The sequence below is a fragment of the Coenobita brevimanus genome, chromosome 99, assembly GCF_032717465.1.
Source record: "Coenobita brevimanus isolate Jiangsu-jjx chromosome 99, ASM3271746v2, whole genome shotgun sequence".
NCBI classification, from domain to species: domain Eukaryota; kingdom Metazoa; phylum Arthropoda; class Malacostraca; order Decapoda; family Coenobitidae; genus Coenobita; species Coenobita brevimanus.
In genome coordinates this window covers 20,650,162-20,677,425 of record NC_137052.1, presented here as the reverse complement: position 1 = coordinate 20,677,425, position 27,264 = coordinate 20,650,162, and the positions used below count along the sequence as shown (strand labels likewise).

Genomic DNA, 27,264 nt, shown 5'->3' with positions numbered 1-27,264 from the left:
CTGGCAATGCTGCTGATAGTTTTCTTACTTTATTTTCATTCCTTTTTTTCCTCTCCATGAATCGTATCTCATCCTTTCCTTCAGTGGGAAAAGGGTCATGAGCTGCTGATAGTTTTCCAATATTATCCAATCCTTTACACTTTAATCTGGAGCATAGAGGCTCAAAGCTTAGGTACTCCATACAATACACTTGGTGCTCCATACAATATACTCAATCAACAAAGTACTGGGGCAAACTTAGAACAAAATGATCTGACACCAAAGATGATGGCTGTTGCAAAATGTTCAATGATTTTAACCACGATGGTAGACCTACTTTCATGAGGATGCCATATATTCCTTGCCTGTGACATCTCTTAGTCAATAATTTTATCATAACCATATTCAGATCATGATATATATATTTTGGGGGGACATCATGAGCTATAATGTTGATTTAGAATACCATAAAACAACTCCAATGTGATAGTTTTTTTCATCATGTGACCAGTGTATATTATAAAGCCAAATGCAGGCAATAAACAAACTTACAGCATCATTCTGTATCTCAAGGCTTGGCAACAAAACTACCATCTTACTTACCTTGACCTGTAGTACTGAAGTGGAAATCCTTGAGTCCTCAGTGACAAAGCCAAAATATTTGCCATGGGAAACATCACTATAGGGTGGTGTAAAAATGAACTCAGGTTTGTTGTCATTCACATCGATCACACTGACATCGACCTAAAGACAAAACAGTATAAAATATTAGCCGTACTCTACAGTATTTTATCAAACATTTTTAAAGCCTTTGAGAGAACACTTTTTTCAAGGCACTGGATATTTCAGGATCTGATTCTAGCCCCTACAAAGTTATTCAATCAAGACAGGGAAGCTCTAGTCAAGAACCGCGGGGCGTCACTTTCATGATGCTCGGGTGCAATGGATCATACTGAGGGGTGTCACTTTTGTGATTCTGTGTTATTTTGAATGCGCCCGGGCTTTCAAGTGATTGATTGTATCATCTGTCAGTACTGCCAGTATCCAACAATAGTCAGTGCTGCTAATGTCATCTGTACTCCCATTCACTGTTGACAGTTTAGCCATTTCTCCCTGTTCTTGATTCCCCTCCCTACCTCCCCTCCATTACTCTCTCCTCCCGCCTGCCCCAGCTGTGCCAAGCTACTCAAATCTTGCCCGGATTTTTTCACTCATTTCATCCATTGAAACGAGCCCTATGTCCTATTCTTATACAAAATAATATATATAAAAAAGAAAAAAGGTAATTGATAGTGCCATACACCTGTAATAGGCTAATTATCACCTGGCAACACCCCATGTGCACTGGTTCGCTAATTTTCCCTGTTTATTTTCCCTGGAAATATACCGTATGACCTGTTCTCATAATAAAAATATATATAAGAAAGGAAGGGAGAAGCCTAAGTGATATTTACATTCACCTGGAACTACCTAATTTATTATGTATTGTCTAGATTTCCTGGCAATCATTTCACAGCATATAAATTAGCAGCTGTCACAACGCTGACGTTGTCAACCCTTGGCAGTCCCATATCCACCTCGTCATTCAGTTCAGTGTTGCCTCCTGAGATGAAACCACATCGCACTCATGCCCCTCCATATCCGCCGCTTCTAGAGGGCCCTGTGACCTCTACCCCTACTAAACCCTCGTGTGGGAAGGGGTAAAGGACTGACTCTGCTGTGGAACGTGAACTGGCTAATTTATCCATGATAATGATGGATAGTGACTACAATCTTTCTGGTGAATCGTGTGATGAGCCAGTGGAGGAAATGGTGATAAACTACAAGTGCTTCAGTGTCCCGAGTTCATCCTGGCTCCAAGGGAAAGGAGCCCTTAGTTACTGCAAGTGACAGTGTATAATACAGTGTAAATAAAATAGAAATGTAAATAATGTAAATAAAACAGAAAATGCAAATAGAAATGTAAATAATTACTAATATAATAATATGAGTACAAATACTTGGAGTAATGATGGTGAAAGTGAAAGTTTTGCTCTCCACGCTAGTTTACCGAACGAGAAAGTGAATGCCTGGAGTGAAAATAAACTACTATTACTGATAGAAACTTATGGATAAATACTGTATATATATATATATAAGTGTAATAAAGTACTAGGAATATAAAGTGTGAATGTGTTTATGAATAATAAATGACAGAATACCAACGGGGAACGAGTGCGTGTGGGAAGCTGGTACGCGCTCGTAATTTACATTGCTTTCACAGTGTTTTTTTTTGGAGTATGGATTCCAAACTACTTGAAAATCATAGAATAGTGTTTCTTGTGATAATATCAGGCTGTGGTAATCATACTGCTGGGTGTCGGGAAGGGTAAAGTGAAGTCTTCGTTACCCAACTTCAGAAGTCTCCACAAGTCCTACAGTAGTCGACTTTCTCAGGAGAAAGCTGAAGGTATGTGCCATATGCTTATGTAATTATAATATTCTAGGACTAATAACTGATTTTTGGCAAATATTTTTAAAAAGTCAGCCGGAGCACGAATATCCCCGGGTGAGGTGCATGGACCGCCTCCAACATGCCCGCACTTAAGGGGTTAACACACTTCTGGACAAACAGTTGCACTTTACCAATTAATCTGGTTACTGCCAGGCAATTCCATTTAGCAAAGGGAGATTAACATTTTTCTCAATTGCAAGCCTATATATATGACAGATTAAATATGAAGATTTAGTTGCAGGACCACACACTACTAATGTAATAGACCAATCTTAAGAATAACAGTTGACCCATTTTTAAAGTGGAGTAATTGAAGAATCTTTACTTTGCTCTAAAAAAAAGCTGCTATGTGCTGTTTTTGTTACCTCCATAACCATATCCTTATAATCACCCTAGTCCTGTGTCCCAAGTTAGCTTATGTTGGGGAAATGTAAAGCACAGCTCCTTCATATCTTACAGGACAGTTTACATAAATATGAAAAGTTTAAGAAAATTCCTGTTACAATATCTCACTCTCCTGTGCCAGAGGAGTTATGGGACTGGTTATTGTTACTGCTGTTGTTGTTGCCTCAGGGTCATCTGGATATATGCCCAGAGGAAAACAAGCTAAAGCTGCCCTTTTCCTACCATCCACCATCCTCCTTAGAGAACAAGGAGGCATGTGAGGGGTGTCTGTATATCTGGGCAGCTGAGTTGACCAATTAGACCAATGTGATCGCTTAAAGACTGAGCTCTCTCTCAATCTCTCCAATATTGCTCTTATGCTGTTAACTGAGAGGTTTCTTACAGTCCCTAACTCTCACCTCGTAGACACATATTACAAAATATTTGGAAAAAGTGGTTGGAATGTGGTATCCTTTAACCCTACAACCACAACCACCACTGTATTGGTAATACTTACCTGAGCCAGTCTGTGTTCTTTGCCTGTAGGTGAAATGGGAGCCTCTAGCTGTATTTGCAGTGTATGGTGTTGTTGAGATTCATAGTCCAGCTGTGTCTGCAGCATCAGACCACAGTGGCCTTCTTCTGTCATCTCCATGGTAAACTTTCCTGAAGAATAAGGAAACTCTTAAAGTTCATCAACTGACATTAATTAGGACTGTTAACTCACTTACCCACTGAAAAAAACACACACACATGAGCTCATACTTTTTGCTACTAGAGAAGAAATTGCAACAAGAGGCACCAGAATTATATTCTTTGTCAAAAAGTACTAAGCTTAATTCATCCTACAGCCAAGAATATTAGAAATAGCTCCTAATAAACATGAAAGTCCATACCAACTGCAGACAGTGCAGAAGTTATGTCAAAACTGACTAAGAATCACAGTCTATATCTGTCAAAGGGGAAACAAAAATGAACTAAAAATCTTCCCATGATGCAATATGGTCCTGCTGGCTTTGTTTCTACTACTAGAGCACTGGAATGTGATCAAGGTTTGCCATGATAAACCTTAAGTGAAAAGTACCCATAAGTTCATCATAACTGTGTTCCTCTCCTTTTCCTGGCCACAATTTTATTACGTTCTATTCCCTGTAATTTACTTCCCTTTCACAACAATGACATTTTAAATTTTACTTTGGCTGCAACTAGGCAATTTTAATATAGCTGGCAAGAATCTCTAGTGAGGGAGGGATTAATAAAGCCAATAGCCAACCTTCAAGTGTTAAAAGTCTCCCAGACACTGAATAAAATCATCTGGGGACTGGAAGAATTAAATAAAAAGTATGTCACTCAACTGAAGACTTTCAATGTGTACAATACAGCTGTCCACCCATGTCACGTGTATGCAAGCTGACTAGTACAATACATACATACCCTCCTCATTCCCCTCAGTGATGACACAGCGGATGCCAGTAGATGCACTAGGGAGGTTAAGAACAGTCAGTCGCTTTATTAAACTCCCCTCCTCCGCATCCTCTGCTACCTCCACAGAAAACTGAGTGTCAGAGAAGGCAGCCCACAGCTCCTCAGGCAGTGGACTCTCCTCACCAGGCCGGTCCACCGAGATGGAGACCGTGGAAGTGGTGGTGAGTTGTGGTGACCCTCCATCCCGGGCGACGATCTCCAACTATTAATATATGGCACGTAAAGTCTATCTATCTATCTATCTATCCATTCATCTATTTATCTACCAATCATAAGACTTCTTAGTCCTGTAAAGGGTGGCCATGAATGAATAATCTTCACCTCATCTTATCCTCTGCATCTGATTGCCCTCTCTCTGATTCACTCCTCCCCCTTTCATTCATATACTTCTTCACTCCATCTCTCCATCTCATTCTTGGTTGCCTTCTCCCCCCATCATCTTACACATACACTTTCCTAGTCAGTCTCTTAGCCTACTCTCCATCCTCTCCACACAGCCAAAACATCTCAAGATATTTCTCCTACTGTTTTCTAACACATCCACATCAACACCAGAGACAAGTATAATACAAAGCTTCTGAATTTTTAAGTCAGTATTAATTGGATCTAAGATGCAGCAACCTGTGAGCATAAAGACCTGCTATAGAAATATTGCACTTGTGAAAGGTAATGTAAAGTGCATATTGGTGGAAAATCATGCTTGTTTGTAGAATGAGAAGTCTGGGGGGCTTGAATGGTATGTGAATCAGTATGTGGTGTATTTCATTGTGCTTGCATTTGATTCTCTCTCCTTCTATTATTTTTTCCTCTTTTCCTGCCTTTTAAATTCTATCTCACCCCAGCTTTGGGTGGGAAAAAGAGGCCAGGATGATAATCATGATAAACACAAATAAGTTATTTACTGAAGGTGCTGTCTTGATTAATCTCAAAGTGGCTACATCAAATATACTGTAATGCTTGTTTGAAATTCTAAAATGCTTATCAAAATAATGTTACAGATTTCATGTGAATGTAATAAAATGTATTCCATGTACCGTAAAGTAAATGAAATCCTCCTAAGTCATGAAGGTACGTCTTTAAGGTAAAACTTTGTCTGTGGCTTAATAACCATTGTAGGACACTGGTAATTACAGTATTCCCATGACTGATCACTCTGCATACTTTTTTAAATATCGGTGTTAAAGAAATGTTTTAATTTCTAAATGAACAGGAATGCAATACCCAACAGCAATGCATATTTCACTCCTACATTTGTATCTAGACTGCAATCCAATTCTTGTGTATATCATAAGAAAATGGTGAGGAATCTAAACCAGTGGACAACACAGATTCAGAACAATAACCTCAGACTAGGCTATCATGATTAAGTGCCTTCTTGGACTCTTTACAAAGGTGTAATGAATTTTTGGTACAATAGTACAAGGGAAAATCACAAAGTAAGGTTCCCCCCTCACTTTTTTTTCAGCTTTGAATGTAAGCAAGTTATAATGAGGAACACATGCAACAGATATATGCACATACTATACTGCATCCACTTCAAATCTTCAAATGTGCACACAAGATGGGATCAAACCCAGGTCAAGATGATTAACACACACAGTTCCTCATCACACAAGAACACGTATACTCATCTCCATCCATCCATCATCTAATCCTACGCTGCCCCATGAGGAGCATAGGAGACCGGGGCTATAGTCGGACTCGTGCCCGTTTGCGGCTGTGGTGTGGCCGGCACCTGTGTACAGTGTTGCCACGTTTTCTATACCGTTACCTCTCTCTCTCTCTCTCTCTCCTGGCGGGAGATGTGAGCCACCCTGAGTACTTTTGATTCTTTTATAAGTTGTTTATAATTGTGCTTTCATTTGTTATTTTGGTTTTGTTGTATTTAGTGATATCATTTTTTGTATACGGCGACGGATGACCCGTTATTGCAGTACCATGATTGATTTTCATTCATTCATTCTCTTTCCCCTTCCTCCATCTCTCTCTCCACACCACCCCTGAGGTCAAGGCCACCGACTGGGTGTGGAAGTGTTGCCGCTCGTGAGTGAATAATGTTTTTTTTTTTTTTTACTTCAGTATTGGCATATGCCTACTATTTTGTCCTACATATTAGCTTATGATTATAAATGTGATTATTCCTCGCCCTTAAAATTACGGTAAAAGCCAGTAAATGTGAGCATTTTTCCCTAGCAACACCTGTACAAGCTATCCTTGTGTTTACGGAGGGGTATGTACATTATCTTAAGCCAGACTCGGTGTATCAGTGCTGCCACTCACAAGAATTATATGAATTATTTCTTTTACTTTGGATATTGGCATATTTCTTCTTTTTTCAGGCTCATTATCTTATATCCATAACTGTGATATTATTACCCACTCTAAAACTACGCTAAAAAACATTAAAAGTGACTACAATTTCTTTTAGCAACACTGTACAATATGTATGCCATGTTTCTGTGTTACTGTATAAATATTTTATGCATAATAAGATTACTGTTGATTCATCCATCAAAATACACAAGTGTAAGTTTTATTCATCTGAATTTATCGAATTTGTGATGCCTTGTACATAAATAGCTTCCGTTTCACATCGCAAGTTGGGGAAACGTGGCACCATTGTACACAGGTGCGGGCCACACCACAGCCGCAAACGGGCGCGAGTCCGACTGTAGGCAGTTGGTCCTGGCATTTAAGATTTCTCATTCAACTAATTCTTTATTTACAGATATCAGTGCACAGTGGCTATATTTCTGCAGCCAAGTGGGTTCACAGATCTGTTGTTGGTGTGACCCCAGGCTCATCTGGATATATGTAAACAAAGGACAACAACAAAATAAACTGCAATTACAATCTTACCTCAAAGTCTGAATCGGGTTCTGGCTGAAGGTCTGCCATGAGGGTGATTACTCCAGAATCTTTGCCAATGGAAAAGAAATCTGTAGCTCTGCCGTATCCAGTCAGCTCATACTCAATCTGTGAGGAAATAAAGTATATGGTACTCCACCCTGATCTCTGTTATGGATAAAAAGATTTTATGATGGGGAAAAAAAAAATTATCCTTCTTGCATACATGTTGTCATATATAGTACAATATGTTTAGAAACAAGAAGTGGAAATTAAACCAGTAATGAAAAATTTCACTACACAATTCTAGGATCAAGAAACTGCATAAACAGCTTAATAAACTACTGTATTATGCATCAGTAAGTCACAAAAATACCACCACACAACACAGAGCAATCACAAAAACATAAAGGAAACATATATGCCCTTCTCATTCACCCCACAAACAGTCCAGCAAATTATTAAAAAAAAAAAAAAATCCAAAGCAGCAGGACCAGATCGGATCACAAACATTCATCTTTAAAACTTTGACCTCACAGCCATAAATACCCTCACTGATATCTTCAACTTTTCCTGGTGAAGAAAAGAAAGGTGGGGGCAGTCCATGAGGCACTTAGCCTTGATGCTAACTTAACCTCTGGGTATGTGGCAAGTTCATCACTCACAATGCTAGGATACAAAGCCATTGTATTATCCAGGTTACCACAGTTACCTTCCTTAGTTGTAACACTTGGTATCCATTTTATCTATCAACCAACAAAAGGTAGATGGACAGCAGCAGAGAGTGGTGCCAGCTCCCCTTTACCAGGATATGAACCCTAGTGCTAGCTGGCCAGCAGCTTTGTAACTGGTAATGCTAACCATTCAGTGACCACAGTGGTGGATGGGTGGGTTCACATCCAATTCCCTGATATCTGGATGACAGCAATCATCATCCCAACACTCAAGTTAGGCACACCTTTCTGAGCTAAATTCACTCTTTTTTTAGACGGCTTAAACTTGGAACTGGATTACACTAAACAATGTGACTACTTCACCAACAAAATCTACTATCCCTATCCTCACTCTTGAGAGACATAAATTAAGAATACACCCTCATGTCACCTATAACTTGTTGTGCCCTTTAGACTTGGAGTGACATCCCAAACTCCTGAACTTACCTTTGATGCACAAATGACTTTTTCTCATTACACAAGCAACACTGATGGAAAGGCATCTCGTAAACTCGGTGCCTCGAAAACACACACACACTACCTTTGGACAGCACAAGGAATCAATAAAAACAGACTATAAACCCTTCATCTGAACAACAGTAAGTTACCAGGATGTGAACACAGGCTGGGACCCCACCTTAACATCCACAAACATGAAAAAGCTTTAGTCATATCTGTATTCCCAGGTTAATCTGAATGTGAACCCACAGATGAGGGAACTGAATTTTTCTCTTTTCTGTGGTCCATCCTCCTCCTTACAGGGGATGGAAGGGAGTGAGAGACATTTGTAAAGCTGGGTTGCAGTTATACCAGTACCACCATGGGAAGGTGTCCCTCTTCAACACCTGGAAAAGTTTAAAAAACACAGCAAATATGGCTCTAGGAGCAACAAAAAGATGTACAAATAACAGGTTACTGAAATATGTCACAAAGAGTTGATGGGTGGAGCTGTACCAGTGGAGTGGAAGAAGGTTCTGCTTGTACTTCTGCATAAATGAAATGGTGATCAAAGGGAGTGCAACATTATGGGATAAGTCTAATCAGTGTTGTTAGAAAGGTATAATTATTAAGAGCTAAACTCAAGTTTAACTCACTGTTATTCTTATTTCATGAAAAAGGCATTCTTGGTAACCTGGTACTGTATTGAGTTTTGACTAAATAGTTTTTCATCATCATCATCATCGTGACCTCAAAAATGGGATGATGTAGGGTCCAGAAAAGAAAGGGGAAAAAAAAAAGATGGAGAAATAATCCAACTTACATAATTATTTGGTCTTGTGCCATCAGCATCTGCGGCAAGCAGGGTAACAACTAAGGTGCCGGGAGGAGAAGACTCCGGTAGTGAGCGAGGTGGTACTGACAAGCTGAACACAGGAGGGTTGTCATTTTCATCCTCAACTGTTACTAGCACTGAACAAGTTGACTGTCAATAAAGAAAAAGAATAAAAGGCATTACCAAATTGTTAACTGCTTATTTTTCTCAAGCAAGAGAGAGGCATAGATTATTTCCACTAATTAAAAATTCAGTGTTTATTCCTTGAGACCCTTTTTGGGTCTCCTAATAATCTAATGAAAACACAGAAATACAGTTCTACAGGTACAAAATAATATCAAAATTGTAACTCTTATGAAAATCATGCATTCAAAAACTCTCTGCAGCTACTATATACCTAACATACTTTTTCTTCAGTATCTCCTTCTACCATTTCAATCAGTGCTCTGCCATAAATCTTAGCATTGCATGTTTTTCCACCCTGATGAAGATCCTGAACCCCTTTCATTTCAATTGATGAAGAAGTGTAATTAGATTGGAGGGCCAGTGTGATTAGTAACCATGAAGACTCACCTCCACCTCATACTGAAAGCTCATTGAATTTCAATCAACAAGTTGATGCTCAAACTGTAGAAATAATTCAACTGTCAAATAAATTATATGCCAACTATTGTATAGTGCACTCAACAGGGAGATAATCAAGGTTCCCAGACTCTCTTCTCTCACTCATCTCCTTATACAAAGGAATGAATGTACAGTACCTTGTTTAGTCCTCAGCCACTCCCCCTAACATACATACCACATATTATGTGTTATTTCTAGATCCAGGAAATTACATTCTTCCCTCCCCATGACATTATTTTCTCCAAAAACACCATTCACCTCTTGATACTTTCCTCTTCTGAGTTCTTTCACCGCCTAACATACATGGTACTTTCTTTTCACTGATCACTCTCTACTCTCAGTTTTGCTCCCACTGATCTAGCTGCCTCAAGCTGATATCACTGCACTCAATTCACCACATTTCCTATCTACCTTCTTCACTGCTGCTCCCATTTCATCACATACTTTTCACTTCTTTCATCCAAACAACCTTTTACTGTGCTGTCATTTACTGGTCAGCTGCCTTATAAAATCTTCATCAACAGTCTTTCATTTTTTCATCACCACTGTTTTCACTTTGCTCTTTTTACACACAAACATTCTCTCTCCTGTCTTTCCCCTTCCTTATTCTCCCTGTTTTCCAATCACTGCCTGATCCTCCTCTTTCATTGCATTTGCTGTTTCTCTTACTTCCTCACCTCACAGGCAATGTAATTATCTATCTATAGTCAGTTTTGTTTTTTGTCATCAGGCTGCACTTTCTCGAACTCACACTTCCTCACTCTTATAACTCCACCCCATCCTTCTTTTCATCTTCAGTCCCTCCCCTTCCACCATACTCATACACTCTCCAAGTCAATCTCTCATTCTCCATTCTTTCCACATGGCCAAACTGTGTAACTACATGACATTATTTGGCAGTAATATTCAGTGTTGTCAAAGTTGCAGTTGAAAAATTATTCAACTATTTTTACTAAATTCATCTGAAAGAAACATATCATTAAATATCCATCACATATGATCTAAAATGAACTATGGAAAAGCAACAGGTAAATTCACATGTGTACCTGAGGGCCACCTTGAGTGTTTTCCAAGGTACCAATGACAATGGTGTGGCGTGATGCAGCCTCGTAATCCAGACCTCTTGTGGTGCTGATACGTCCTGTCTCTGCTTCCACACTGAATAGCTGGGCATCACCATTCACCATCATGTATGTTATCTGACATATTAAAAAAAAAAAATCAAAATTCAAACTATTCAAGAGGGAAGTAAGGATAAGTTGTGTCAAGAAAGTGAGGGAAAATGAGGGGAAAGTGATGAAAGCCAGGGGAATTTTTTTTTTTAAATTAACAACAATATCACTATGGCCCAAATCAACATAAAAATTGATTTACTTCATCCCATCCTCTATCAATCAACAAAAAGAGAAAGATTATTGAGAAAGATCTCGTGCACCAGGTTACCATTAGATTTTCCCTCTCTCACAGTTAAGAGTTAGCTAAGGTGAGAGTTCATTTTATATACTGCTGAAGTGAATAATCCTTTCTCATGAATCGCAGTATAGCAAAAATTTGGTTGGTGAATACAGTCAGGAAAGGATGAAAACATGAGTCTGTGCTGTACTCACTGCAGGAACAGTGTCTGGGTCAGTAGCAGTGACAGTGGCCAGTGTGGCATCGGGTACATTTTCTGCAACACTGGCTTGGTACACCTGCTGTGTAAACACTGGGGGCTCATCACCAGTGTCACTCACTAGTACAGTCACTGTTGCTGTGGCCAGTCGAGGGTCGGCAGCACCATCACGTGCAGTCACAACCAGGTAGTGCACCTGTTACAATGCTACCGTCATCTGCCAGTAGTTACCTTCTAAATCTAATCTAAATCTCTATTTCTATACCTTGCTTGTGAGATAGTGTCTTAATCTTTGTGGAAAGTTGCCATTATTTCACTACAGTAATACTTACAACATTAACATAAATACAATACTGTATACAATGTTAGAACTGTTAAATTTGCATTACTATTATCATCTCATAAACCTGTAGTATTTTTGGCAAATAAATGGGATGAAAAAGATCCAAAAACAGAAACAGAAAAACACACACACACACACACACACACACACACACACACACACACACACACACACACATATCCATACACCAATTCCTCTCTCTCCATTCACTAGCACATCACAGTGATCACTTTTCTCTTATCTACATTTACTTTCAAATCACGTAACTGCATTCCGTACTGTTATCGACACAATAAATTTCACAGTAGGCTAACCTGCTGTTTTTCATAATCCAGTGCTTCCTTTGTCTTAATTTCTCCAGTGTCTCTTGCAATGGTGAAAGCAGAATCCTCAGGAACAGAGTAGAACACTTCACCATTCTCATCAGCATCGTCATCCACAGCCTGTTATTCAGTATAATATTACAGCAGCTGAGAAAGCATTAGAAATGTGTGACCTCAAATTTAGAGGAGAATATGGAAAGTAATATAGAATCATTCTCTATAAATAGATAATACAGTAAAGCAAATGCAACAACAAAAGCTGCATCTCTTTATCAGCCTGTCTTGAAATAGTGTAATGGAAGTCATGGCAATGAAAAATTTATGTTCAGATTAGAATCAGGCAAGTGCCATATACTTTAACACGAATAACAACGATGTCAGGTTATATACATAAATCAACTACAGATGAAAATGTGTCAGCTTTTCAGCAAACTTACACTGAATAACAGAGGTAAGGAATGTAATAAGCAATGAATTTAAAAAGGTATACAATATAACAGTCATTACTTACTGTAACATTGCCCACTGCAGCATCTTCTTGACCTTCATCAACCCTAAAGGAGTATGGCAGTCCAATGAATTCTGGATTCTTATCATTGATGTCCTGGACAGTTACAGTCACTGTTGCAGTGTTAAACAGGCCTTCTGGGTCTTCGGCTTTTACAGTCTACAATGTCAATTAAAATTTTGTTAAGACTGCACTCTAGGTATCCTCCAGCGCATATGACCAGTGAGGAATGTGAAGACAGGTGTACCTTATCACAAGACATGTAAAATGAGTAAATGAGTATATATATATATATAAATTTTACACAAGCCAGTCTGGTGGTCCAGTTCTGCAGTGACCAGCCATGGACTGACTTCAGTATAATAATGACAACATAACATACTGTCATACAAAAGCTATGAAAATTAAAAGTTTTTAGATAATCATGATTCCAACACAGTACAAAGTTTTGTGACTCACCAGAGTGTATGCATCCTGACTCTCACGATCCAGTTGATTCACCACTCGTATGGTTCCTGAGCTGCTACCAATCTCAAAGTCCTGTTGGTCACCTATAAGTGAGAACCTGGTAGCATCCCCCTCAGGGTCCAGTGCCTGAAAGTAACAAGGGCACTCCAGGAATGGCATACTCTCTATGGCAACGTTACTCCGTGGCCCAACCTGATTTTACCAAGTTAATCATGATCGTTATATTATGCTTCCACTTAAGGAACCCCAATATGGGAGTTGACCACGATACAGCAGAAAGCTTTTTATGGGCAGGAATCTTAACCATGTTTCAAAACAGACTAATTATGGTACAGTACTTCCCAACATTTATGAAAAAGACAGTCCACATATGTATTATGGCTTGTAACAGTGTGTGAACTTCTGCATGGAGCTTGTTTACTTGTGCCTTAGTTTCCACCTTAAGTGTAATAACTGTGTGGCTAGTTACCCAGCTTTTAGCCACATTTCAGTCATCTGGTAATATATTTCAAGGTCAGTGGAAGCCAAGCATTTACAACTAACCAGGTTAAATTACAATAACAAAAATATTCACTCTGAGATTTTTTTCCCTTAATCACTCACAGTTGTAAATAAGCATGAAGAATAATGGCACTGAAGCACAATATCTGAAACTTTAAGATGTAGTTATTCCAAGTCTAAACTCCTCCCATCACCCATGGGTGCATGCATTCTCACAGGCCTTGATGTTTTCCTCACTTGGTTATGTTTTGGGCATGTTGGCCTGGCACAGGGTATCTCATCTTCACAGTTGGCAGCTGGCTCCAGACCCACACTGCCAGTGAAGTAAAGGCCAGGAGTAGACAGTGTCCCACTTCATTCTGCAGTACCCCAGATTCTACTCCCCAAGTGGGATATACTGGTAGCCCTGGGAAATGTAGACTTGTCCCTTTTGATCCTCCTCAGTGGGATGGGCTTGAGCCCACCACTCTGTCACCAAGTCCTGGGCAACCTGTGTGTCTTCCTCAGAAGATCTGGGCAACTCCATTGCCTCTAGCTAAAAAGACCTCTACCTGAGCCGCTGGAAGGGCTCATACAGGCCATGAACCAAGGACCTATTGCTTGTTTACAATATAGGGTACTGTAACTGTATGCATGGCAGCGTCAGCTTCTTTGCCATTAGTGCCTCCATGATCAGTTACAGAACTGCATCATGAATTTAGAATATGAACATTTGCCTAACTGATTTGTCTTGGTTAATGCAGTATCAAGATTAACTTTCAGTTCATCCAGTGATTATACAAAGAAGATTAATAAACTCTGACTATATACTGCTTTTCTGAAACTTTTTGGGCTATTATATCAATTATGAATTACAGGAAAATTGCCTATTAAAATTCCATTGTTACCTCTACAATTAATTTGCCAGTTTCTCTAATTTACAGTACAAGCTGTTGGGAAACTTACTGATATAATAGAACACATCTTTTAATTACAGTCCTCCCTCCTATAGCGCAGCTAATATAGACTGACAACAGGCTGAAGTATACTTTTCTGTGTTATACCTTCCATATGTTTCCATTATAAAGGGCTAACCTAGACTGGACATTTTCCAAAGTTGCCTTTTCACCTCAAATCCTACCCAAACACCCCAAAAAACACCCTACTGACATTCACTCTTGTACTCATTCACGGGAAGTTATTAAAAATACTGTACTTAGGAAAGGTTCCTAGACATTACTGTAGTGCTAATGACTGGAATGTCACTCAGGCATAATGCAGAACTTCTGCCTATCAAAATTCTTTCATTCCCTGTACTGCATCTCTTTGGTACTCGCTTCCCCAGAGTTGTTTCCCTCCAAACTTCAACCTACAGCTGTTCAGGTCTAATGTTACAGATATTTTATGAACAGAGGACACCAGTAATCAGGTGTATGGATTTTTTTTTTTTTTATTCATTTGTTTTTCCTTCCTCTATTCTGTTATTAAGAAAAATAAAATACAAAAATAAAGCAAGTTTAGGTCACTAACCTGACTAGCTCTGACAGATGTAACAATGCTTTGTACATGGGAATAGCTACCTTAGACAGGGCACAAGACAGGAGACCACCAAAAAACAATGGAGGAAGCCCCCAGTAGCCAATGGAGGTGCATATATGAATGTGATGTCATGCGACCATTCACAGTGCACTGCTCTCCTGACATCATCACGTGCGACATTGGACTTTCGGCAGGCCGTCTGAGCTCCAATGCCCGAGAACTTGCCACGGTATATCTGTTTGTGACCGTGGCATATATTTTTTGGTCACACTGTTGGTGACCGTATAAGTACAAATTCGTCTACCACGATTCCACATAACAGAAGAGAGGACCGTACACTGAGGACTGCTTGTAACCCTCAAAATGCACCATACCAAACTCACAGATAAGGTAATAAGTGCTGAGATGTATACAGTGCCCTCAGTGATTGTTAATAAAGTCAATGCCAAATGAATCTATGGTATAACTTGGTGAATGCAATACCATGATTACCTTTCAGTTCATTCATCAATCATACAAAGAAATAACCTCTACATGCATCATATCTTGCTTACAGAGAGGGTGATGAGTGCAGAGTTTGTTGGAGCACCCTCACTAATGGTGGCAGAGTAGCGTGGCAAAGTGAACACCGGCCCTCCAGTGTTGGGGCCTCTGTTTACCACCACCTCCAAGATGCTCTGAGTGTACAACTCTCCACTGTCTGTTGCCTGTAGGGTGGAAAATTAAACTTAGCCTCTTCAAGCAAATTTTTTTTTTTCCCGTTTTATTCTCGCTACTTACAGGTAATTTACTCAACTTACAAAATGCCTCTCACGTGTCACTCAAGTAATGTCACTCAGGGATGAGTGAGGCTGGTCACTCTCATCTTAAATGTCAGGACCAACTTGCCTAAAACCCAGACTCTTATGCTCCTCAAGGGGCAACAGAGGATTAGATGATGAATGAATGAATGAAAAATGAAATGCCTCTCATACTGAAGGGATTAATATAGGCTATAAGCACCGTAACTACTCTGGTCTGACTGGCCTCAAAGCTCCTGGGATGGAGCATGGAATAGCCTTTTTTTTTTAACTTTGCTAAAATAGACTTTACTGATCTTTCACAAAACCCACGGACATATAAAACAAAACAGTCCTGGCATATATTCAGTGTGGGAGGTAGGTATTAATGATGACATGGTGACATGTAAAGATGTGTGGTGTATGGGAGGAATGCTCAGCCTGAGAGAATGGACTTTTTGATCTATGCTTACATTTGAAAAGTATTAAAAAAAAAAAATCCTTAACCTACACATGTTGTGCTGCCACAGTATGACATACCCTAAGTGTGATGGAGTACTGTTCTCCGGCTGCCACCTCTCCAACTAGTGCCAGCTCCCCGGTGGTGCTGTTGATGGAGAACTTGTCACGGCCACCACGCCCTGACACATGATGGATGCTGTAGGTCACCTCCGCATTCTCACCAGCATCATTGTCTTTTGCTGAGATCTGAGGTTAAAAAAAAAAAAAAAAAAAAAAAAAAAAAAGTTAAGAAAAAGTAATCAATTACCAGTATTTTGTTCTACTAAATATACTGAATTTATTGTAACCCAGCCCAACTTTATACACTTTGCTGAATTTATCCAAAGCTAGTGATAATCTGTAACTTGGTTGCAATATCTCTATCTATCTATAGACCGATGCCCTAATCCCGCAAAGGGTGGCCGCAGACAAAACGCCTCAAAGTCGCTCTGTCACCCACCATTTGACTACCCTTCCCCCAACTCACCCCCCCCCTCCCTCATATACCTCTCAACTCCATCCCTCCACCTCATCCTCGGTCTACCCCTCCCTCTCCCTCCCTCCACCTCACCTACATACACCCTCTTAGTCAGTCTTTCATTCTCCATTCTCTCCACATGTCCCCCCCCCCCTCAGTGTATTTCTCCTAATCTTCTCAACCACATCCACATCCACCCCACAATGTTCCTGCACTTCTTCATTCGTCAATATGATCTTAAATAATTCATAACAATGTCCTACTCATTCCCTTCAACAAGTGCAAGTTACAGAATTACCATAATCATTACTAAACAGTGCCATGAGTGGGTTACTGCCCTGGGTCAAGGTCAACACACAAACTAATTCCCTCCCTGCTGGAGCCAACTCAGATTATGTTTTACAGAACAACAAAGAGAGATGGGAAACGTCTACAATAACCTGTCCTTGTCCTTCCTGGGAAAACAAATCAGTAATAACAGGGGGTTGATCACAAGTGTGTCTGTGATCTGGGCACTGAATTATAGGCTTGTGAATGTCTGACCTGGGCAATGGTTCTGCGTGCAGCCCCAGCCTCCACCGCCAGGGGTGGGTAGACGGGAAGGCGTGGTGGGTTATCGTTGACATCATTAAGCTCCACAGTCAGGGTGATGGGTGCACTTGCCACACCTCCCTCCCATGCCTCTCTTGCCACAACCTGACAACATATGACACATTGACACTCACAGGTTAATATAAATCACATTATGAAATAAAACTGTTTGGCATTAGCTGGAATAGTATACCACAGCTGTCCCAACCATATTAACACTCTCAGGCTCCTACACTTGCTCTTAGCTAAATAAAACTGTCTGGCATTATGGTAGCTGGAAGAGTTATCCCAACTATAAGAGGTTCATGGTGATATTATAACACCCTCTGGCTGCTATACTCACCCTCTGCATAAAAGTGTTGTTTGGCATTAGATGGAAAAGAATACTACAATTGTCTTGGCCATGACGGGGTTAATGTCTTCATTAAGTAGGTTTACAATTAATATGATGCAGATTTGAACTAACAGTTGTGTTTTTCATATACAGTAGACAAGGGAGACTGGTATCATATAATTTGAGCTACTGATATCACAGAAACCCCAAAAGTGTGATACAATTCAAAGCTTTGCTACATATGGTTTGAAACATCTACTTTAAGTCCTCATTATATGTTGCATATCTTATGTTGCTTTTTGTTTTTAATCCCTCATAAAATTACAGAACTCAGTAACTGCTCATTAATTCACTGCTTGCTGCAAAACTGATCTGCCATTTTCCCCAGATTTACACTGTAGTTCCAGCTGTCCTGATAACGGTGATATTTTGGAACCCAACTCTGAGTTAAAACAAAGGCTATATATTTACTTTCACTGAGTTAATTTAATCTTTTAATGCTAAGGATGCTCTTGAGTATTTTATAAAAGCTAATAACAAGAGTCTCTGTTCAGAAAAGATAATCGTTAATAGAATTAAAACTGTTTTGACAAATAATTTTGCTGCTACAGATATATTTTTGGCATTATATTGAGAATAACACTATAGTTATTTCACACTAACTTGGCATGGGCTTTAACTTCAGAATGATACACTGGGTGTTATTCTGTATGGTTTGCATGGTTTTGTAATGGGTTTTATAATTATAGGATGGAGGCCCATGCTGGGGAAGCACTGGACATCTCTGACCTGATACACTGTTTGTAGACTGGAAGAAAATTATCCAGTGGAAGTTATCCATCATCATCATCATCATAGTAGCAATACAGTAATATTGTAACATAAACAATAATACCCAGTATGATGATCGTGACAGACACTGCCAAACAGGTTAAGTACCTATAGCAACTGTATGAGTTCCAAACATAATATCTTTCTACATGAAAAACTGACAATTTTTCTTGCACACAGTTCTCATATCAACACAGACCTGGAATGTGTAGATGCCAGGGTTGGGTGGGTCACGGTCTAAAGTGCTGTCCTCAGCCACCTCCAGCTGCCCTCCCTCACCGATGCGGAAGGCAGTTGTTGTCAGCTCCCAGGTGTAGTTGGGTGGGGCTTCATCCTCTGTCTTGGAGGATAACACAGGTTTTTACTACAAATAGTCCTTGTTAAAGAGTAGACCCATATCCAGCAAACTCAATGGGGGATGGTAAGTCTATGTAAACAACTGAAGTATTGAAGAATGGTTAGTAAAACAGAGAAACAAGTATCTATTTTGTACTTTCAATTACTGTATACAGTATTTGGATTAAGCGCTAAACTAAATCAAGAATACAGTAATCCCCGTACTTTCCGGATGCCCACTTTCCGGACACCCCACTTACCAGACATTGTGGGCCTGGACCTTTGGAACCCAAAAATGGCCAAAAAAAGAAAAAAATCCCCCCCAAATCTGAATTTTTTCCCACCCATAATTTGAAATTACCGCACGGCACCAACCAGCTGTTACATCACAGGCCCTTCACCCCTTCCTTCCTCCCCCCTCCCTCCTCCCCTGTCAGGGTTGCCATTTGGTATTTTTCATTACCAAATATGGGCCAATTTGGTAATGAAAAATTTGTCTGGTAATGAATATGAATAATGCATTACCAAATGGATTTTTCACATGTATGAGGATACGCAGGATGGAGATGGTGGATTGTTTGCTCTCTCTGATTAATCTGCTAGCCAACATAGCGTGAAAATAATCAACATGCTGTTAATTATAAGAAGAGTGATTACATGTATTTCCACTTATATATATAATTAGTGAAGAATAAATGCTAGCTTTACGAATTTGGTAATGAAAAGTTAAATTTGGTAAAGAAAATTGAGGAGTTTGGTAATGTGGCCGTTGCGATCTGGCAACTCTGTTTCCTCGTCATCAACAGTTACTGCTTAACTTCGATTGCGAGTGGATGCTTATCACAATGGATGCCACACGTGCTCGTTTTTTTTTGTGAATAAACAATGAATAAACTGCAATACCTCACCAGTAGACCACACGGGAATTTACAGTGTTGTGCAGTGTTAAGAAATTAGAATTTAGAGTGCGAAGGATTAACTGTGGAGTGCAAATTGGTGATTGAAACTAGAGTGTTGCAATTAACAATGTGCAGTGTTAAACAGTTATAACTCACAGTGCAAAGAATTACTGTAAGTGCAACACAACACTGGATTACTGTATGTGCTTCAAGAGCATTTTCACCACTGCCAAAACCTTAAGAAGATGGCCACAGAAGTGCTGTACGTACCTGGCTGAGGTACAGTCATTTCTAAGTCCTCATTCTTTGGTTCCTTATCATTTATTTCATGCTTTATGTCCATTATTGGTGTGAACAGCATCTTAAATAGGTTTAAATAAGTGCTATGCATGTCCAGTAGGGAGTTATTTATATGGGTTTCAAAGTTAGGCTGGGTTAGGGTCACAAGTACCAGTCCAGCAGTCAGAGGCCCACTTTCCGGACGGGACCACTTTCCGGACATGCCTTTGGCTCTATTACATCGGATAGTAGAGGGATTACTACTTTCTTTTGAAAAGGAAGTGTGTAATTCTGATCTTTATACACTAATATGAAAGCCCACAAGAATACTGTTTCGGTTAACTTGCAATTTCGGTTTGCTCTATCTTTATCAAAGAGAAAACTTTCAACATGAAACCTTCTAGAATGAAATGAACCGCCTTAAAATAATATTGATTACAGTACTTCAGCCAGGTGGAACTTGGAGGTATGAGGAGGTTGGGGATGGCAGGCCACCACAACCTCCCCCCCCACTCAGCGAAGGTCCTGAAAAGTTCTTTTCTCTTACTGACCTGAGGAATATATGACTTTTCATATTACTGGTACCTAAGAACAGTACACATAATCATCCAGTTCCGTGTGCAGAGTGGACAGAAAAGCCATCAACACTGGTGAGCCAAAGAGAGAACTGCCTAAACTTTGTTCAGGCCACAAAATCTGTTGGGTCTGCCACACTGTTCCCTACAGTGTGGCAAACCAAACTCAACATGTAACTTTGGCGTGATAAGAAATCTATCTGGTTCATTTCTGTGGTTGGATATATGACTTGCTAGAACTCTGTTCCCACAGTTCTCATTTATGTTATTTCCTTCCCCAAGGTTCATATGAAGGTACTTGCAGTATATTTATGATAAATTATTTCTGATCTGGTAATCTTGAAAATCTGTCTGGCAGCAAAAAGACACTGTTAGACAAATGAACTGCAAGCTCCATTCACTGAACCACAGAGTTCAGCCCATCTGCTCATTTCATTCACTAGGAGAATCAAACCACTCTCCCCTCCCTTAACTTGGTTCATTTATAAAAGAGAGTATTTCATGCTGCAACAGGAAGAAATGGTGCTACAATTTTCTATACAAAATCATGATGTACCTGATTTGGATAGGATACACGACTGGAGCCGGACGTGGGAAATGAAATTTAATGTAAAGAAATGTAAAATATTGGAAATGGGTAAAAGTACCAGGAGGCTATCACTGAATTATTTGTTGGGTAATGAATTAATCACAAAAAGGAGAGAAGAGAAAGATTTGGGAGTGCTGGTCCAAGATAGTTTGTCACCAGAAAAGCACATTAACAAGATAGTTGGAGAGACTTATAAGCTCCTGACTAACATAAGAGTAGCATTTCATTATATGGATGAGGAAATGATGAAAAAATTGATAGTGGCCATGATCCGCCCCAGGTTAGAATATGCAGCGGTAGTGTGGTCCCCACACAAAAAGAAAGATATAAACAAGATTGAGAGAATACAAAGAACAGCAACCAAGATGGTCCCCAGTCTGACAGACCTGTCATACAGAGAGAGGCTGGAAAAACTGGATTTGCCTTCGTTAGAGGAAAGGAGAAAGAGGGGAGACATGATTGCAGTGTTCAGGACCATGGTGGGAGTAGATAAAATTGACAAAGAAGATCTGTTTTTATGGGATAAGAGAGCAACAAGAGGACATGGAATGAAATTGAAAAAGTCAAGCTGCTTGAAGGATATCAAGAAATATAGCTTTCCTTACAGAAGTATAGACTTATGGAATAGCCTGGACAAAGAGATCGTCCAGTCTAAAAACTTAAACGAGTTTAAAGTTAAATTCGACTTATTGAGAAACAGCGACGGAAACCCACGAGCATAGTACATTCCGTGTATATCACAATTAGGTATATTCTTAAATATTTGGAACGACTTGGACAAAGAGATGGTGCATGAGAAACACATTCATGTGTGTAAAGGTAGACTTGATAAATGTGGATATGGAGACAGGACAACACGAGCATTGCTCAATTCCTGTATACTACAAATAGGTAAATACAAATAGGTAAATACAGCCCTTCATTCTTTTTCTCCTTGGTAAGACTAGGTTATAACTAATACACAGTATCTCTACTAACTCTTCACAGTGACCTACATACACCACAAACACATGCACATCCACAAGGATCATACAAAATACCAGCTGCAACTAACGATTTTAGTTTCACAGGTAAAACAGTAATTACTAACACTTTTGAAATCTTAGTAATGAAATCTGCACCATACATATTAAGTAAATCAAGAGTTCAAACACAGTACAACAGCAGTCCTCATGCTACTTCTCTAGCCAACTCTGTAGCCATAAGATCACCTCTCAGCATCTATCCTCACATTTCCTGGGACAGTCTCACATTCTTTTTCTATCCATATTCATACACAAACACTTCTTAACACAATTACCTTCCTTGAGTCACTCCACATGTTCAAACCACTGCAGCTGATCCTAAATATAACCTTACTGACACATGTGGTAGGGGGGAACATTCACCATCCACTCACTCGATGTAGTGCTGCTCTCAGATGTCTGCCCTTTCCTCTCCTCCATCCTTCTTTCCTTCCATCCTCTTCTGTCTTTCTTTCTTTCATTCTTTCCATGTCCTTCTGCCTACAGGTGACTTTACACTCCTTCTTCAGTTTTTCTTTCCTTCATTCTTTCCACTTCCTTCTGCCTGTGGGTGACTCTACACTAAGTGACAAGCCAAATGGTTTCCTGTACACCAGGAAATCGTTTACTGCACTGGGTGGTAACCATATAACCAAACTTTGTCTCCTGGTGGTTTAGTGAGTTATTACGGCATTCCAATTAGATTGAGCCACTGAAGGTTTATATCCAAGGGGTGGTTGGGGTTTATTGCTCACGTACTGCCACTCAGAGATGAGTGAGGCTGGTCACACTCATCTTAAATGTCATGACCAACTTGCCTAGCCCTGGGCTCCTATGCTCCTCATGAGGCAATGTACAGTAGGATTGGATGATGGATGAATGATGAATGATACTTTCTACCTGTTTAGTTCTAGTCTACCTCTAATTCTACATCAGGAAAACTATTCCTCTGTGACACATTATCCTAAATAGGTACATATTATACTGAAATCTGGAGGGTTAGTGCCCCTCCCCGTAAAACAAATAACTAAAAGTCAAATGGCCACCCTTTACGGGATTATGGTGTATGGCAATGGATGGATGGATGGATTTTTTTTTTTTTTTTAAATAACAGAACAGAGGAAGGAAAAACAAGTGAATACAAAAATATAATCCATACACCTGATTACTGGTGTCCTCTGTTCATAAAATATCTGTAACAGTTAGACTTAAACAGCTGTGGGTTAAAATTTGGAGGGAAATAACTCTGGGGAGGCGAGTTCCAGAGAGATGCAGTTCGGGGAATAAAAGAATTCTGATAGGCAGAAGTTCTGCAATATGGCTGAGTGACATTCCAGTCATGAGCGCTACCAGATGCCCGTGTAGCATGAGGAAAGGCATGAAGAGGTGGCACCATGGATGCAACTTTGTCTGAGCATTTGCCATAAAAATATCTGTAAAATAATGCAAGGGAGGCAACATTCCTTCTTACCTGCAGGAGAGGTAGTTTATTTGTAATGGCAGGGTTGTTAATGATTCTAACAGCTTTGTTCTGAATTTTGTCTAGTTGTTTTAATGCAACCTCTCCACAACCATTCCACAAGGGTAAGCAATATTCAAGCTAAGAGCGCACATGACTTATAAATTATAGCTAACTGCTCATCAGCAAAGAAGTTATGGACTCTGTACAATATTCCAAGTTTCTTTGAGGCAGTTTTAGTAAGAGATCTGACATGAGAGGTCCAGCTGAGGGCATTGTTAAGTGAGACGCCAAGAATTTCAATACTATTGGAGATGGGAATACTAGTAGCACTGAAGGTAATGTACGAATCTGGCAATATCTGTCTATTAGTAAACTGTATATATTCAGTTTTACTAGCATTAAAAGAGACAAGGTTGTTTTGTCCCCATTCACTGATCGTAGACAGATCTTGATTTATGGAGATGGCTGTACTGAGTTGAGAGGTAGAGATATTTGGCTTTGTAAATAGGTGTCTGAGTGTGAATGAACCATGTAGTGTTGAGTCATCTGCATATGAGTGAATGGGATTGTGGGTGACAGATAAGAGATCATTAATATGAACCAGGAATAGGGTTGGCGCCAGAACTGATCTCTGCAGCATGCTGGCGTTAATTGAGTGGAAATTGGAATATACATCATCTACAAATACCAAATAAATCTTACATACATATATTTATAGTGCTAAGGAGTCTTGCCCTGCAACTAGGGTAATAAGTCTATTAAAATCTTCCTTGTCCCTCTAAGTTATCACACCTTATCAGAAACTATAAACTGAATACTCAAGTAATATATAACATCTTCATTATACAAAATGCAGTGACATACATACCAAATCAGGATCTGACACCGATAGCATTACTGGTTTAGGATTGGGGTGGTCATCATAGACTGGGGTGCCAGGAGCAGAGTTCTCATCCACAGTGCCAGTGTAGGATGTTGCAACAACCACAGGAGGTGATGCATCCACTCCAGCCACTGAGATTACCAGGCGAGCAGTGGCAAATCTCTTTGCTGCACTCTCTTCCTCTGCCTGTTTGTAGATGTATACTGTCAGCTTGCAAACGAAAGTTTAATTAAACACATGTTAACAATGCGATCCCTCTTCTGCATTAGGCAACATTAAATAACCATGAGAATGGTAAAAATAATAATATAAAAATAAATAAAATAAACAAAAGTACTGGCTTGGACAAGAACATACTAAATACAGTTACTTATATGTAGAATTTTTCTTCTGGAGCTGCATGCAAAAGCTTTGGATTAATAAAAAGACTAAGAAGACAAGTATCTGAACTAACTTCAAGAACTTGGACACAGGGTCTAAGGTAATTCTGCTAACCTTGACTGTGATTTCAAACTGTGGTGTAACAGCACGGTCAACAGCAGCTGTGTGGGTGACAGCACCAGTCTGAGGGTTGATGGCGAAGTGACGATCGTAGGTCCCTGGCCGCCCTGACATAAACGAGTACCTTTCGTGGGTAAAAGTAAATAAATAAATAAATTAATTAAAGGCCATACCACGTTGAGTACACCGCTTCCCGTCCGATCAGCGAAGTTAAGCAACGTTGGGTCTGGTTAGTACTTGGATGGGTGACTGCCTGGGAACACCAGATGCTGTTGGCATCCCTACGTGTCAAGTGGGGTTGGTGGAGGATTAGTGCCCCTCCCTGTAAAACAATTAACTCTAAGCCCTTGGCCACCCCATTTGGGATACATGGCGTCTGGCAATGAATGAATGAAAAATTAAAGAATAATAATAATAATAAGCACTATATAATATATGCATAACACTGTACTAGCAGGAAGACTATGATGTGTAGAATGGGTTACTGTAGAAATAAAGAGAAATTACACTACAATAATGTGAAGATCTGCAAATTCTTGCAAACAACAACAGTCCTTAAAAATTCAACACTCCGTCAACTGGCAGATTATAATTATCTAGTTTATGTTACAACAGAACACAGTAAATACAATTTCCCGTACAGTCCATGTACACCTATTATAACATAGTAATGCAACTTGACATATATACAGACCAATGGGGAGGTAAAAATTATGGAATTGTAAAAAAAAATGACTGATGTTAAATGACTGGAACCACTAAAGTTAGTCTGTTTTTACCTGACAATATTGGTTTGCTCCTACAACTTGAATATAAAGTTGAGGCTGCATGAAATACAATGAGTCTCAGTTATGACATAGGAATGAGTCTCCTCAATTGCTACTAGTCAAATCAACTCTCCAAGCCAACTACACTTCGCTATTAACTAAGCTGAAAATGGAAAACGATCTTTGTTAGGTCATAACAAATACACTAGAGGCTTCACCTACCTGACAGGTGTGGCAAGGGAGTCCTGATCAACTGCATGGATTCTCTCTGGTCGCACACTGAGAACTCCAGACACCTGACCAGACGTGATGGTGGCTGTGTACTCAGGGTTGGCACAGATGGAGCCTACCCGAGGACAGGAGGCATACTCAAACACAGGGTCCTGGTCATCACTGTCTGCCACACTCACAGTCAGGGTTGCTGTGCTGCTCAGTGCATTTGTCTCAGCACGATCCTGGTAAGACAAGCAAATTGTCTCCATGTCATCCTGTCCTCTGCTATTAGGCTGCCCTCTCTCCAACTCACACCCCCTTTTCTCTCATGTATCTCTCCACCCCATCTCTCCATTTTCATCCTCAGCCTACCCCTCCCCCACCACCTCCACCTCTTTTACATTAACTCTTAATCAGTCCTATTCTTCATTCTAAGTAATTCCCTAAAATAATCCTTCAATATTATACAGTACAGTATGTCTTTCCTAGGCTGAATACACTCATCTGGATGTGGTAATAATAAACTAGAAGATATGTCACTAGACCATATTTTACCTCAGGCTGCAGTAATTACTACAGTGCATGATCAAAATCACAATACTGTATATATTACTGATGAAAGAAGAAAGTCAAAAGAAATGTACAAGGTGATATAAATGAGTCCAGCTGCATGTGAGATTACTTTCATGATGAGGCCAATTTTAATCCTTTCACTGTCATGGCTGTACTTGATCATTATATTCAGGCTAAATTCAAACCATTTTATTTAACTGAGGGAAACTGTGGCACTCCAAATGTTATTTGTCCGAAGAATCAAAAGGTTAACTGTTTCACGTTTACATCACATTTCTCAACAACATCAGCATCCGCCATAAATTTTTGGGCTAACCGATGCAAGGATGGTGAGGTAGTAGAGCGAGGACCTCTCATAGTCGAGAGAGCGGTTGACGGTGACGAGGCCCTGATGAGGGAGATTGATGCTAAAGTACCCATAGCCATCAACACCAGAGCCACTACTGCCACCCGGTACGATACTGTACACCACCTGACCATTCACACCTGTGGGAGAAACAAGTTCTTTATAGATGGTAGAAAAATATTTAACCCACTGAGCCTGGATTTTTTTTTCATTGTTTCTGTCACTGTCTGATGATTATATTCAGCTAGGAT

At 39.8% G+C, this 27,264-nt stretch overlaps 1 protein-coding gene and 1 non-coding gene across 2 annotated transcripts in view; one reads left to right on the top strand and one right to left on the bottom strand.

The window, feature by feature from the left end:
- LOC145414458 (cadherin-99C-like) overlaps positions 1–27,264 on the bottom strand; it is a 66,161-nt gene that overhangs the window by 16,767 nt on the left and 22,130 nt on the right. The window contains exons 5-22 of the mRNA XM_080284014.1: positions 26,984–27,153; positions 26,104–26,336; positions 25,109–25,238; positions 24,599–24,823; positions 18,786–18,926; positions 17,374–17,526; positions 16,392–16,559; positions 15,627–15,779; positions 13,045–13,179; positions 12,589–12,744; positions 12,069–12,197; positions 11,407–11,607; positions 10,846–10,998; positions 9,164–9,325; positions 7,202–7,318; positions 4,292–4,544; positions 3,375–3,523; positions 583–723 (exon numbers count right to left, since the gene is read on the bottom strand). Coding sequence (XP_080140140.1) covers positions 583–723; positions 3,375–3,523; positions 4,292–4,544; positions 7,202–7,318; positions 9,164–9,325; positions 10,846–10,998; positions 11,407–11,607; positions 12,069–12,197; positions 12,589–12,744; positions 13,045–13,179; positions 15,627–15,779; positions 16,392–16,559; positions 17,374–17,526; positions 18,786–18,926; positions 24,599–24,823; positions 25,109–25,238; positions 26,104–26,336; positions 26,984–27,153 — 2,969 coding nt within the window. The remainder of the gene's footprint in view (positions 1–582; positions 724–3,374; positions 3,524–4,291; positions 4,545–7,201; positions 7,319–9,163; positions 9,326–10,845; positions 10,999–11,406; positions 11,608–12,068; positions 12,198–12,588; positions 12,745–13,044; positions 13,180–15,626; positions 15,780–16,391; positions 16,560–17,373; positions 17,527–18,785; positions 18,927–24,598; positions 24,824–25,108; positions 25,239–26,103; positions 26,337–26,983; positions 27,154–27,264) is intronic.
- On the top strand, positions 25,274–25,392 carry LOC145414483 (5S ribosomal RNA). The gene has a single exon (XR_013899902.1). It is a non-coding gene; the product is annotated as a 5S ribosomal RNA (ribosomal RNA).